General features: G+C 38.5%; 2 protein-coding genes across 2 annotated transcripts in view; one reads left to right on the top strand and one right to left on the bottom strand.

Moving 5' to 3' along the window:
* Window positions 1–2,414: 2,414 nt before the first annotated feature.
* Window positions 2,415–15,116, top strand: part of LOC117372484 (D(4) dopamine receptor-like) — a 13,798-nt gene continuing 1,096 nt past the window's right edge. The window contains exons 1-3 of the mRNA XM_033968299.2: window positions 2,415–3,001; window positions 6,355–6,467; window positions 10,162–10,736. Of these exons, the coding sequence (XP_033824190.1) occupies window positions 2,750–3,001; window positions 6,355–6,467; window positions 10,162–10,736 (940 nt within the window). The 5' untranslated portion in view covers window positions 2,415–2,749. The remainder of the gene's footprint in view (window positions 3,002–6,354; window positions 6,468–10,161; window positions 10,737–15,116) is intronic.
* Window positions 14,133–15,116, bottom strand: part of deaf1 (DEAF1 transcription factor) — an 18,024-nt gene continuing 17,040 nt past the window's right edge. The window contains exon 14 of the mRNA XM_033968025.2: window positions 14,133–14,147. Coding sequence (XP_033823916.2) covers window positions 14,144–14,147 — 4 coding nt within the window. The 3' untranslated portion in view covers window positions 14,133–14,143. The remainder of the gene's footprint in view (window positions 14,148–15,116) is intronic.

Genomic DNA, 15,116 nt, shown 5'->3' with positions numbered 1-15,116 from the left:
GTCCTAATTCAAATAGTCCACCCAAGATGCACCCAATAGTGCGCTTGAAATTTGCCCTCTGCATTTGACCCATGTACTGAATTTCTCTAAAAAATATATATGGAAAGTAGTTGTTTTGCTTACAATAATCGACCAGGACAGAATCACACTGAACAATTACAGAAATGTGCGTGCAAAATGAATATACAGCACAGTGTTTCAGTAACAGGTAGGGCATCAGGTACAATGCTCCTATGATAAATGTTCAATAGGAAGTGTTATTTTTAAATATAAGTTTATTTTTTATTTTATTTTATTATAGTATTATTTTTTTGCAGTGGTGCCTTGCGCTATGTCGCTCTGTGTTGTGTGGTTGTTTACATTTAAATCTATGGCTCGCCCTTGACATAGTTGGAGTTTAGGCTCAAGTTTCATGTTTGTTCTTCACTGATCCAGGAACAGCTGAGCAGACACGCTTAAACTTAAACAATTTCTGCGCCAAAAATGAAAAACAAACCAAATTTAAAGGAACAGTATATAAGATTTTAATTTTAAATTGCATAAGCATGGCCTGTGTCCCTAGATATGAGTTAGACATGATCAAATTAAAATACTGATGACAACTGTAATGCTGATTTATTCTTAGTTACAAAAACACTGGAGATGATGGTGAAGTTGCTTATGTTATAATTTGGTGAAAGAAAGCAGAATGAGCCTCACATAAGTCTGTCATTTGAGTTGCCAATTTCAAAGCTGAAATACATTTGGTTTAAACCTAAAATTACTTTTTCTGATCTGAATCATCACTACCTAAACCGCAGCACCTGCAGCCATCATGACTCAGTGCTAGTGCAGCCTCTGCAGCTCAGGGAATGAATTCTGAAGGTTCTGAGCTTTTACATGCAGCCTGTCCATATACTGAGAATGAGAAAAAAATATGTATGTCCTCTATTTGCAGGTTATGGCACTGGACACACAGGTTCAGTTAGTACCTTTTCAAACTGTAAGAGCACAGGGTACGTACAGTCCCTTTAAGGAGCCCGACACAGTGGCACTGGCTTTATAGTGAGTGAACATTATGTTTAACCTAAAATGTGTGCCATGAATAAAAAAAATGTTGAAAAAAAACCTGATCTAACTACTACTAAACATTATAAATATCTTGAATTGTCATTGTTTGAACTTAGTTGTTCTGTTTTGCAGTGAGAAGTGAAAGGTGATAAAGTGTGGCAGAGTCCTGGAGGCCAATGAGCTGAACGTGAGGCTTTAAATATGTTTATGAATGACCTTGTGATCCCATGCAGTTTGTTAAATGTTGGTGAAACTTTCCAAGGTCCTTAAATTAGGCATAATTCTGTCTTTTTAAATAGTTTTGGACACCTAGTATTTAGGACTAGACTTGGATGGGAGACTGTTGGGAGTAGATGCCACAGGCAGCAGTGAGTGTATTGTCCTCACCCAGATTGCCTCTTATCATTGTTTTTGATGAAGAAACGTAACATAAGGTTATTACTGTGTAATTTTTCTGGTGGATGGCCTGCCTCCTGCTTGTCTGTTCTTGCTTTTTTTCATCTTGGTGAGGAATCGCCGTGCCCCAAAGCATTGATGTCAGAATCCTCATAAAAGTAGACTCTTACAACATTAGGTCAAAAATATTATTTTTGTCATTTCTCCACAGAAATCTCTTGAACTATTTCAGTGAAGGACAATCCTAGAGCTCCAGAACATGATCTAAAAGTTTAGTTAAAAATATAAAAGGCAAACGATCCAGGGGTCATTGTTGGATGCTGTATACTGGCTGGCTGGATGAGAGTTTTATGTCGTGTTGGGACTGGAGTAGGTCTAACAGAAGGACACATTGGCCACAGGGCTCAGGTAGCGCTTTATGAAATAATTTATGACCATAATACATTAAAGCACAGTTCCCCTGTGCTTTAGTCAGTTTCAACATTAAATAGTCATTATCATTGAGTGGCATGGATATTGGAGAATCACACGAATGACTTGCTGGAGTCTTTCTAGGCAAAACAAGAGGCAAGACGTTACATTTACATAAGAGCAAAAGTAGATCCTTAACATTGTTTTTCTTGCACGTTGCACAGTAATCTAAATAAACTAATACAATGTACAGGCCTATGTCACAGCAACTTATAGTCAGCAGTAGGTTGACATGCAGGTGAGGTTATTATCACAAAAATGTCAAAACCCTAAGCTTTTTATTAACCAATTGAAATAGGAATCATATTTAGTAGATAAATCCAGTGCGTTTGGGCGGTCCAAGCCCCTTCTGTATAGCGCCTTGATTACCTGAAAAGTTGTGTACAGTCTCTTTTTACTTCTTTCACTTCGTGCATCGATCCTCTCTCTCTCCGGGGCTTGAGCTGTAGTCTGTGAACAGACACGCGGACAGATGGACACACGGCGCTCGCGCTGGTGCTCTGAAGGACACCGTAGCGCGCAGCTCATAAGCGGCTTTAATCGGTTAATTTGGCTGCAGTGGCATTTAACGCGGCTGGTCAAAACTTGGACGAAGACTTTCCACTCCAAGACATTGTTTCTACACGTTTTAAGGAGTTTTGTTTTGTGAAGATTATTTCTGTTTTACAATGACTGCATGAGTTTGGAGCGTGCGCCTGGCTCGGTTTGTCTTTTACGCACAGCCAAAGCGCAAGAAGCTGTGTCCCGGGAAGTGACCGACGCCATGGCGGCACTGGAGACGGACTGGGAGCGGGCCTGATGAGGGTGACGAGGCGGAGGAGCCGCGGTGGAGATGGTGGTTAACGGGACCGTGGGAGAGGGCGCAGATGCGGACTTGGAGCGCACGGTGGGCAGCCACAATGTGCCCGCGCTCGTGTTTGGGATTCTGCTCATCATTGTGATCATCTGCGGGAACGTGCTCGTGTGCCTGAGCGTGTTCACTGAGCGCGCGCTCAAGACCACCACCAACTACTTCATCGTGAGCCTCGCGGTGGCGGACCTGATGCTCGCGGTGCTCGTGCTGCCGCTGTTTGTGTATTCAGAGGTGAGTGCGCGTGCCGCTGTAAATAAGGCGCTTAAACCCGACCAAAGGCCACGAGGGGATAGACCACCTGTAGCACAACTTTCAGTTTGTGAACTGCAGGTCACTGATGCTATTACAGGGTCTAAAGTCACGCTCAGGAGAGAGGGAAAGTCTCAAAACACTAATTTCTGTTTAGATATCACAGAACCGGTAATTAAGCACGACGGCACACCTGGAACATAGTTGTCTAATTGTATTGGAATGATGTCACCACATTACCGCGGTGTTTTTGGGTTTCCAAAATGAAATGGTTTGGAAATGTACAGAGGGAAGAGTGGGAATAGGAGGCAAGAGGAAAACCAAATATTTGATTTGTCCAGCGAAGCTGATGCAGTGAAGAAGCATTCCTCCATGGCAGTATCTTATATATATTATATATAATATATTTTCATTTAAGTTATTTTTCCTTTTGAAAGTTGCTAGAACAACCTACTGCACCTTTTCTCATTTAAACAAATTTCATATTACAATATTTTAAAGGACTCTTTTGAGCTTTAAGCCATGTTATAATGTTGTTACCTCCTCAAAAACAGACGAGGAGTTGTATTTTGTTTCAGTGACAATTCATTACATCTGCAAAGCTCAAAATGCTCTGTTCCACCTTGTGATGTCATGTAGTGGTAGTTTTCAAGTAAACAGCTCCTTTTACCTTTAGTTCAGTAGAGACTGGCAATTCCAGGGCTGAAATCACCCAACCAAAACGTTGTAAGAATAAAATTGAATCAAGAGTAAGACAGTATGCAGGAGTTTCCTTAACCTTTCAGACCAAGTGCTTCTCCTCCTACGCACCTGTCGCCCAGTCAGGTGTGCAGAGTCTACACAGAAAAGGGCTGAAATCATCCAAATGATTCTAGTGAAGGTGTGTGGAGTTTAAAAACACAGTGGAGCACTTCCTGTATTACCACATGACATCACAAGGTGGAACTGAGTGTTTTCAGTTTGAGAGAAGAACTCAGCCTAAATGTGCAGGGTTTGTGTGATAAACATGTGTGAATGGATCAAAACTAAACTCCAGGTATGTTTTTGCAACATTGGCCTTTAGAGCTGCCATATTAATTATTGCCATAATTAATCTGCCTAATAACAGCAGCCTTCCACCCAAATACTCACTCTGTACTATATATTCATCATCTCTCCCTCTGTACATGTAACAACCATCTCAATTATTTATTTCCCAAATTTCTAAGATGAGAACAGACACATGTCCAGCTCTGCTCTGTTTTGTTGAGGCCTCAGGTTGTCAGTGAAAGTTGCTGTTAGCTCGTTAGTGTGTGTTTGAACTGCCATTGACCTTCTAAATAGGCCACGCCCCCTCAACATAACACCTGCTCCACACCTCAGGGGGGCGGGAGCAGTCTTGGAAACTTATTAATAATAAATAATTGATAGACATTTTCATCAAACTATCCTGAGCTACAATAGCAACATAGACACAAAACCATAAAAATGTTGACCTCATTGTAAAAATGCATGTTTGTTTATAACTGAAGCAAGATAAATCAATTTAATGCTATAATGTGGAATGTTCCAGGCAAAGCATTTTTTTTGCTGTGCATAATACAACAGCATTGACAAAACAACTTAAACTAGTGCATGCTACCCCCATAATGGTTAAGCTTGCACAGCAAGATGGATTCTCGCGATGTTTGTGAGTTCACAAACTCACGAGAATCCATCTCGGCATGCCCCCCCTGTAAGGTAATCGAGTTGGTGGACCAATCACAGAGCAGCATTGTTTGTGCGGAGGCCAAAGGCCGAGTGCCCGAGCGACCAGAACAAACACGGCGACGCTGACAGACGAGCTTCAGCTTATTTTAGTGTCAATCCTGACTATTATTTTTTGTGAAAAAAAACATGCAGAACGTTTGCATTTGTGGACAGGGGAGATGTCTGTGGTTTTCTCTCAACTTGATGTAACAAATGTTTGATGAATTTTCGTCTTGTTCCGCTGTTGTGACGCTTCAACCAATTAGATTCAAATAATCGTCATGATGTTCCACATTTTCCAATCACTTTTATCAAGACCCATCCCAGATTGAGAAGGGGTGGGCAGCAAATATGAATATATATATATATAATATTATTATTATTATATTTTTTTTTTGAGTAATCCTACAAACAGAATTGTGCTAAAACATGTCGTTAAAGGTATTAGTTGAGTTTTAAGTATTAATTTATTGTAAATGTCCTTAAATACTTATTTAGATATTTTTCCCCATTTCATTCTTAATCAGCTTATCATCTATAATCATCACTTATTTTAAACAATATACTCAATATTCAAATTTTGCATATCTTCAAAACTATGTTTCAGTTGTATTATCAGCTGAGCTCTGCCTCCATATACACAACTATAAACTATAAGCACATGTTTTTCTGTTGTTCTCTCCTGATGTATTTATTATGGGCCTTTTGTTTGTTTCCTTCACAGCTCAAACCCAGCCCCGTCTTTGCTTCTGTCTGTGAACCTTTCACCCAAAACAGTCATTAAAGTTCGCTCCACTGACCACACTATAAATGAGTGAATATTTGTCCCTTAATGAATCAGGACAGTGGAGGAATCTGTCCATGGTTCAAAGTTCACATTGAGGCCCCTCAAAGACAAAAAAACCCCAAACATGTAGGAGGCGGAGGTCAGATAAAGACATTTCACACATTTTTGTCCATGGTAATTACATCCGCTTTTGATACACATTGTAACAGTTTGAGTTTCAGTTTCACAAACTTGATATAGCGTCCTGATAACAAATGTAATGATGATTTATTGTTAGTTACAAAAACATTGGAAATTAAATTATTTATATTATAGCAATGAACCTCTATGAGGGTCTCATTTGGGTTGCCAGTTTTAATGATGAAATGCAGTTAGTTTAAACTTAAATTGCCTCTCTCTGATCTGTATCATCACTATCAGCACCTGCAACCAATCATTAGTCAGTGCCAGTGCAGCCTCTGCAGCTCCATGAGTGAATCTTGACTCTCGGTCATATATATTTCTTCAAAAATGAAAAACGGGTAAAACAGCAGAGAATCAGTTCTTCCATATTGAACAGGACACCAATAGACTTATTTTTATTGATTGCTTTTGTTCAATATTGTAATTTACAATGAACAAAATGTAAATTAATGAACTATGTATGTCAGTGCTTCTCAAACTGTGGTATGCAAATCCCTTCTGATATTTAGAGTCAATTATATCAACTTTTTGGTCCTCAGAAGCTCAGAAGCAGAATGTGTTGTCTTTGACCACTAACAGGAATGTCATTTAATTTCTGCTTAATTATTCATAATTGTCCTGTGTTTGTTTGCTGCAGTTTGAGGACGGCGTCTGGACTTTGAACACGACTGTGTGTGACTGTCTCATGACCATGGACGTGATGCTGTGTACCGCCTCCATCTTTAACCTCTGCGCCATCAGCATAGACAGGTTTGAACCAGGACTGAACCAGGACTGGACCAGGGCTAAACAAGGACTAAATCAGGGTTAAACCAGGGCTAAACCAGGACTAAACTAGGACTAAACAAAGACTAAACAAACACTAAAACAGACCTTTTATCACATTTTAGGTGAAGGTCAAAAGTATTTGTATAGCACATTTTCATAAATCCACTGTCAGTAAAAGCATGTGGTTTGGAGCAGAGTCTAGAGGAAGAAATGTAACTGTAAATGTAAAACTTTTGAATTAAATGATGTCATATGTTATAACTATATCGCAGACAGAAGCACAATAGGTTTCCTTTGAAGCAGACCTATTATGTACAATTGACAGAGCTTTTCATCATGCTGTAGTTGTTTCCCTTCTCACTTCCCATCTCAAAGTTGTATTTGGAGTGATTTATGCACGTTTGAGCTACCATTTTGCCGATCAATCCCCGTTTTTACAGTCACACACTCACTGCTCTGTACTTAAATTTTTCGGCAGCGTCGCGAAGTCATTTTGGTACACATGGGAAAAAAAAGTCTTCTACTCGCTAGTGTGAACCGCAGCTATACTTAGTAGATGCCGACAGCTACACGGCTATTTGTTGTGATGATGTTTACGGCATCGTCAGCTCTCATGTCAGCGGACTTGTTTCTTTTATTAAGCCGTTTTAGATCAATATTGAGATTTAAAATGTGCAAATTATAACATTATGCTCCATGAGTCATAAATTATAACTATATAGCAGACCCTAGCATAATAGGTCTTCTTTAAACTAGTACTACACCAGAGACAAACCAGGACTGCACTAGGATTAGAGGACAAAACCTGCAATAAACCAGGTCTAAACCAAGACTATACTGTAAACATAAAGTCCTGTTTGAGAACTAATCCAAGACTAAATTACCTGAATCAGAGTATAAAAATATTGAACTTATAGGTTTCAACTTAGCTAAACCCACGATGCTATTTGAGACTTTTAAACTGTTATTATCCTGTCCTTATCCATGAATTAGGCATCCCCAGCAGATTTATGTTTAATACAGAGACAGATGTGATTGAATAGAGCAGTGCAGGGAATACCCATCACTCACTGCTGTCACATCTAGGGGCAAACATGAAGTAAATCAGGTGATACTGGGTGATTTTTCTGTCATTACACCGGTGAAGAATGACCTTTAGGGCTGAGGTTACAGAGATAAATGATTACAAATATAGAGGGTTTATGAGCATGATTTATATAAGTTCTTGTTTGGGAAAGGAAAGGGCAGAGTGGGTGACAATGGCATCCTCGATAAGCTCCTGCCCTCAGACGGGAAGGTTACAGGATCATTTGAGAAGCACATTGTGGGTCAAGGCTAAACCAGAGTGAAACATTTGCTGATCTGGGGCTAAACCAGGTCTAAATTAAACCTGGGGCAAAACAAGGTCAAACAAGTCCAAACCAGGGTATAAAACAGAAGTAAAGCAGGTCATGACCCCCAGATCTAAACCAGGATTAAATCAAGACTAAACCAGATCTAAACCAGGACTAAATCAAGACTGAATCAAGACTAGTACTTAAGTGCCTTTCAATTTTGAATAAGGGTTGTTTTTTAGTACCAGTACCTGAATATGTCTTTTTATGTACTTATAATTATCTATAATAATAAATAAGAGATTGTAGTCCTCATAAATTACATTGACTATCATTTAACCTTCTATTGATACTGATGTTGAGCTGCTGATGTTATAAACATTCCCTGAGGGTGTGATGCTAACTAAAAGATCTGCTCTGTTTGAGGTTGTGTTAGACTGAATCTGAGCTTTATTTTAATACAATCTGACCATAAAGAACTGACTTACAGGTGAGCTAGTCCCTCTTAAGTAACATTGCAGTCACAACAGTTTTTCAACTTTTTTGTTGAAAATCAAACAACTAAATGTGACCATGAATGCTCATATTGATCACAGGCTCCTAACAATGGAGCCTTTCTGGTACTGATTGTTTTTCGGTACCAGTATTTTTTATATTTGATATTTATATTTTATTAAGGATTGCCCCTTTAGATACGTCATCTCTTTTTTTGAGGGGGTCCTCTAAACAGTATACAACCCTAATCAGGATTAAACTAGAACTAACCAAACTAAATCCAAACTAAACCAGGCCTAAACCAAGACTGGACCAAGGCTGAACCAGGATTACAATAGGCCAACCAATCTAAAGTAAAGAATATAAAAAAACAGGACTAAACCAGGACTAAATGATATGAATGAAAGTGGGGGCAATTCATCATTATTACATTATAAAAGTCATATCATCCAAGAGGAGCACATCAAGTACAGTATATGAGATAAGAAACCCACTTTGTTTAACAGGACATTAGCTGATGGTCTCATCAATTAGTCGTCCTATGTGTTTCCTATGGGAGCCATGAACCGGGGAGTTGTTAATGGATTTGAGAGGTCTGCAGGGAAAAGAATGGGACAAAAATCTGGCAATATCTAGATTTGAGTCTTACTCTACTGGAGCCAGTCAGAAAGACATTGAAGATTTAATACAGATGGATTATAAAAAGCCTTTAGTATTTTTTTAATTTACTCCAAGACAGTTTTGGTCATAGATGTTAATACAGCATATACACATAAAGGTCCTCAAAACAATGCATGCAACAGGAAATCAATCCCACGAATATATGGGAAAAAACCTTTAGTGTTGAAGTTACAAGCAAGATACATGACATGCATTTTGTCTGCATGATTTGAGCACTGAAATGATCTAAATAAGTCTTGTAAAGATGGACAGGTTTTAAATACATTTTTGTGATCAAATATTTATTAGATTGTGCAGTTTAGGAGAGATATCACATTATAAGATAAAAGAGAGCATAAAGGACAATCTTTATATTTTTATCCTATTATCCTGGCAAAACTACATGCTTTTACAAAGACGTGTGGGTCAGGAACCGTGCCCTGTCTCCCCGATTGCAGAAAAGCGTGATTGACAGGTGACCTAACCAATCAGAGAGAAGCAGGGTCCTTTCAGGGTCAATGGAAAATTAGAAGATTGGGAAACAGTGCAGCTTTTTTGCTAAACTCTTATTTATGTCAGGCAGAAGAAGTGATATATTTTGGTATTATTTTGACATGAGAATTTTCGAGAGGAGGTGCCGTCCGCATTTGAGGGACATGTAATACAAATAAGTAGTAGTGGTTGGACTGTCTCAAGTTAGGACGGAGGTTTTTCACGCTCCATGGTCACATTACAGACCCTTCTGGTTTCAAACTAGATACTACTGGGGGTCAGATAACATCACAACATTCTATAGTACAATATTATTTACTACAGATGGGGCCAGGGTCTAGTCACTAATAGAAATGACCAAGTTCAACATTTCTGTGTTTACCTTTTGGATATTTCATGGCAAAGTACAATGTAATCAACAGGGAAAATTGCTCTTGCCCCCAGCTGGTTGTATGACTTCATCACATCCTAAAAACTGAAACCCACCAATAGACGGGACTGGCTGCTCAGGCAACCAATATCTATTTTCCTTGTCAATGCCAAGAGTCAAACAACAGGTTGGAAATACTTACCCTCACATAAGACTAAACCAGGATTAAACTGATGCTTAAACAGAACTGAACCATCTCAAATCTGACAAAACCAAACCATTCCAGACAGATTTTTGAATATTTGTTCTTTTAATTTTCCCACAGATTCATTGCAGTCTCCATCCCTTTCAACTACAACCGCAAACACGTGGACATGCGCCAGTGTGTGCTCCTTTCCGCCACCTGGATACTGGCTTTGGCTGTGGCCTCTCCGATCATTTTCGGACTCAATGACGTTCCCAATCGCGACCCGGGCGAATGCAAACTGGAAAACGACGATTATGTCCTCTACTCCTCTGTCTGCTCCTTCTTCATCCCCTGTCCCATTATGCTACTACTTTATTTTGCCATGTTTCGAGGTTTAAGGCGATGGGAAGAGGCGAGGAAAGCCAAATTACGGAACAGTATCCAAGCCTGTAGGAAACTCCAGGAGGCAGCTGCTTCTTTGCCCCCGCTCGCATCATTGCCACCACTTTTGCCCCCGATAATTGAGAGGGAAATGACTGAGACTGTGGAAGAACCAGCGGACAAAGTGCCGACCCCCTCAGAGTTCCCGGACGGCCGCATGAGAGCCGTGAGTCTGGCGGAAATCAAATTTGACACGGATCCAAGGCGAAGGAAGAGAGCGAAAATCAACAATAGAGAGAGGAAGGCCATGAAGGTGCTGCCAGTCGTAGTAGGTGAGTGAGTTTTTGTGTGGACTTGGTCGTCTGTATGTGACCAGTAGTGTCGTCACTGTGTGTGTTGATACGAAAATTTCAAACTTGATTTTAATACTAAGGAATAGTCTCAATAATCAATACCGATTCCGATACCAGGATGATAATAAAAACACTCTTTCTTTAGACTATACAATGCGATTTTCAACATTAAATGGTAGTATTTTCTTTTATATTCCCATGTGTACCTATATCTGTGTAGTCCTTCAGTGGTCCAGGTAGGTTGCTTTGTGGTCCATACTAGTCTATGTGTCTGATACAGCTCAACATCAGTCTAAAGATATTCAGGAAAGGGTCATTTCTGTCCTCTGAATATGACTTTTTAGTATTGATATTTGCTCAAATGAGTATTCTAGTTTTGATGCTAGTTTTAGTATCCATTAGTATCTGATATGCGATACTTTTGACAACCCTAGTGACCAGAAGTGGATAGTTACATTTACTTGAGTAACTTTAAAAAACATATGTTCTTCTCAGTACTAGTTTAACTTTTATACTGCATACTTTTACTCCAACTTGAGTAATATATTTTACAGTGTAGCAGTACTCTCATGATTTGAAGATTTGTGTTTCTTGAACCGCCACTTGCGACACAATTTTGTTTTTCTTGTTTTTGTTGTCTGTCCTAAATACCAGATTTTGTGCATTATTTAATGTTTCCAGACAGTTGCTCCTACAATTGAGTAGCAGTTTCCCTGAATACTTTTTTTACTCTTAAGTGAGCAACTTCTTGGACCACTACTCTGTACTTCTACTTAAATAATATTATTTTGAAATAACTACTCAAGTAACCACTAAATGTACTGAAGTAAGTACTTTTATTGGCTCTAATTGGCTACTCGACCCACCTCTGTGACTCATCCTTCAATGACTGGGGGAGGACCACAGCAGCACCCGGGGGACTCATATCCAGATCTTGAAAAAGATTGGTGGTCCTATATTAGACTAAATTTACTCTTGTGAGCTGTAAGCCATGTTTTAATGCTGTTACCTCATCAAAACACACCTGGAGTTGGGTTTTGTTTCATTCACACATGTTTAACTATGTCTTTATTATGAGTCTCTCTGCATCTCAAAAGCTCAAAATACTCTATTCCACCTTGTGATGTCATGAAGAGGTAATTTCCAAGTAAACAACTCATTTTACAAAAATTACTTAAAATTTAAATGCCAAGTTAGATTTCTGACCTGCTCTAGGTTACGCCTCATTTTAAAACTGCTCTGACGTCACATAAATCTCCTTTTGTTTGAATGGACACTATTTTCTGATATATGTTTCCTCATCACAAACAGACCTGGAGTTGTATTTTGTTTCATTCACACATGTTTAACACACAAACCTGCATATTTAGGCTGAGTTCTCTCTCAAACTGATTCTCTGTTCCACCTTGTGATGTCATGTGGTAATACAGGGAGTGCTCCACTGTGTTGTTAAACTCCACACACCTTCACTAGAACTATTTGGATAATTTCAGCCCTGGAATTGCCAGTTTCTATTGAACTAAAGGTAAAAGGAGCTGTTAATGTGAAATCTACCACTACATGACATCACAAGGTGGAACAGAGTGTTTTGAGCTTTGGAGATGTAGACAGACTAATAATAAAGTGTTACTCAAACATGTGTGAATGAAACAAAACCCAACTCCAGGTATGTTTTTGATGAGGTAACAGTCTTCTAACAGGAGTCATTTTGTGTAAAAAGGGACCTTTAAATCCAGGTCGAACAGGTGTGACCTTTGGCCCACATTCCCTTTACCCAGAATACCACAGCACTCAACCATAACAAACCATTCATTATGTTACTGTACTTTACCCTCAAGGTTGTAGATGTAGTCGGGTCGAGCAATTTGGCAATTTGGCATGTGAGCTTTTTTATGCATATTACAAATAAGATTCAGTTCAGAAACAAAGTAAAAACATTACTCAAGTACAGAAACATGTTACTTAAGATGAGCAAAGTTCATTTCAAGTTTGTCTGATCCCAAACTCTGTATGAGTGATAAATGTGTGTCTGCAGTGTCCCTGTTGTTTACCTGTTCACTGGTTTGTTTCACTATTGACTTGATTTTCTTGTTGTAGATGCCAGGTACAAACTAAATATTTAGCAGAATTGTAGACGTTTATATTTGTTTTTAAGCTGTAGTGGCTCTTTCACATTTTAGATGTGTTTTGAGCTTTTACACAAGAAAGTCAACACTCTCCATTGACACACACATAATATTGTAATTTAAAACATTTGGAATGTTGTGATGTGATCTGCATAACTTTTACTGGAATGTATATGGCACGTTCCAGGGAATGCATGCAATTACATCTCCATGGAGACAAGCATGTGGCAGGCCCCTCACCAGAAAAGGACATGCACCTTAAACACTGGGGTTGAAAAATAGGCCTGTCACGATAATCACTATATTGACTTATTGTTCAGTATATGAAAGCTAGGACAATATTTTTGGGAGTCAGTATTTATTGTGTGTACATTTTTATTGCACTACTTCAAAATGTTTGGTTATTTTTTGGTCATATAACAAGATTTAAGCTTTAAAAGGTTGAGTAAATAACTTGTATGATTCATTATAGATGCAAACTTAAGTACTAAGCATTTCCTTCTGCTGTTTATTTATTGCAGCTTATGTTTTTAACAATATTGTAGTTTTAGAATAGTTTTTGCGGTTTTAAATCTCCTCTTGGGTTGTGTCAGGGGCATAAATTTGTTTCAATATTATCATTTATCATCTATATTTATTTCAGCAATATATCGAATTTCAAATTTTATTATCGTGACTGGCCTTTTAAAAATAAAAATCGAACAAGAATCAAAATATCCTGTCTTTTTTTTTGTGGAAAAAAACTGTTAAGACTGTGGTTAAGACTTCTACAAACACTTTCTGTAACAGATGTGATTATTGTATCAATTTAACAGTTAATATTTATTCATTATGTTTTTTTCAAATTGACTTTAAAACATAAACTTTTCTGTCCTAGATGCAAATATCAGGTGCTTGAATCTGTTGAGACATTGACCTTGTTCATTTGATCCAGAGCACCTCCAGACAGGCTGAGGCTCTCCTGCTGCGTGCCCAGGAGAGGCCCCTCTGCCTGGGGTCAGTGGCAGCACACGGCCCCTATATTTAGCCCCGCGTCTGGCCTAATGCGCAGAAGCGCTTCCCTTTAGCACACACCTCTAATCTGATGCAGCTAATCTAAATCCAATCATGACATCACATGGGAGGAGATTTCCTATGAGCCTTTGCGGTTCTGGCTCACCTGAGAGAATGGAGTCAGGTAAACTATTAACAGGGGGAACAGAGGAGAGTAAAGTGACCCCAAAACTGAACTGACACACTGAACTGGAAGCTTTTAAATTGTTAACTTTGCACAGAGTCCTATTTTTAAAACATAAATGATCAAATCTAATTGCAATGCTTGTCAGAAAAATCACAATCAGATATTTTTTCCCTATTTTTCATAATTGTTAGCTTACTCAGAGAGGTATTTTGAGTGATTCGTACATGTTTGAGTCATCTTGCAGTGCTCCGCCCCCTCAAGTAAGAGTACAAAGTAAAAATGTTACTCAAGTACAAGTACAAAATCTGGTATTATCAAAGGACAGACTACAATAATGTGAAAACTAAATCATATCTGAAGGAGTGGAAACACAAATTTCATATTGTCAACATAATTCTTGGGACAGTGGGAAGAGTAAATAAAACTCAAAAGTACTGTTACGCTGTAAAATATATTACCCAAGTTGTAGTAAAAGTGTGGTGTCTGAAAAGTACTTGGAGAAGTATAATTTGTAATTTGTAGTTTGGTACTACAACATCTGGTCTGAATTACAGGGGTTAACAGAATTATAAGACAGGATATTTTGTTACTTGTGAGGACATTATGTTAATTCAATATATATCCTGGCCATGTGTGAACCTTGAAATTACAATTAATCTGGCAGCCAAATGACATCCCTGAAATCCATGATGATGCGTTGTCTTTAAGACCCACTTTTATTCTCTTGGTTTCAACACTGCGTAAGTCGTGAGGTCCTCTATTGTCTTTTATTGCTTTTATTTATTTATGCCTGTTTATCCATTTTATGTTGCACTCTGTTGTTTTTTATTGTTGTAATATTTGTGTTCATTTTATGTTTTCATTTAGGTTTTATTACACTACCAGTCAAATGTTTGGACTCGCCTTCTCATTCAGTGTTTTCTCTTTACATTTACTACTTTCTGCATTGTAGATACACATACTGAAGACAGCAAACATGAAGCTGTAGATGTATGGAATTATATAGAAATAGCAAGGTTAAATAACTCTAAATATGTTTTATATTTGTCGACA

Source organism: Periophthalmus magnuspinnatus, chromosome 6 (assembly GCF_009829125.3).
Source record: "Periophthalmus magnuspinnatus isolate fPerMag1 chromosome 6, fPerMag1.2.pri, whole genome shotgun sequence".
Lineage (NCBI taxonomy): Eukaryota > Metazoa > Chordata > Actinopteri > Gobiiformes > Gobiidae > Periophthalmus > Periophthalmus magnuspinnatus.
The sequence above is the reverse complement of the archived record's forward strand: the minus strand, read 5'-3'. Positions and strand labels throughout refer to the sequence as shown.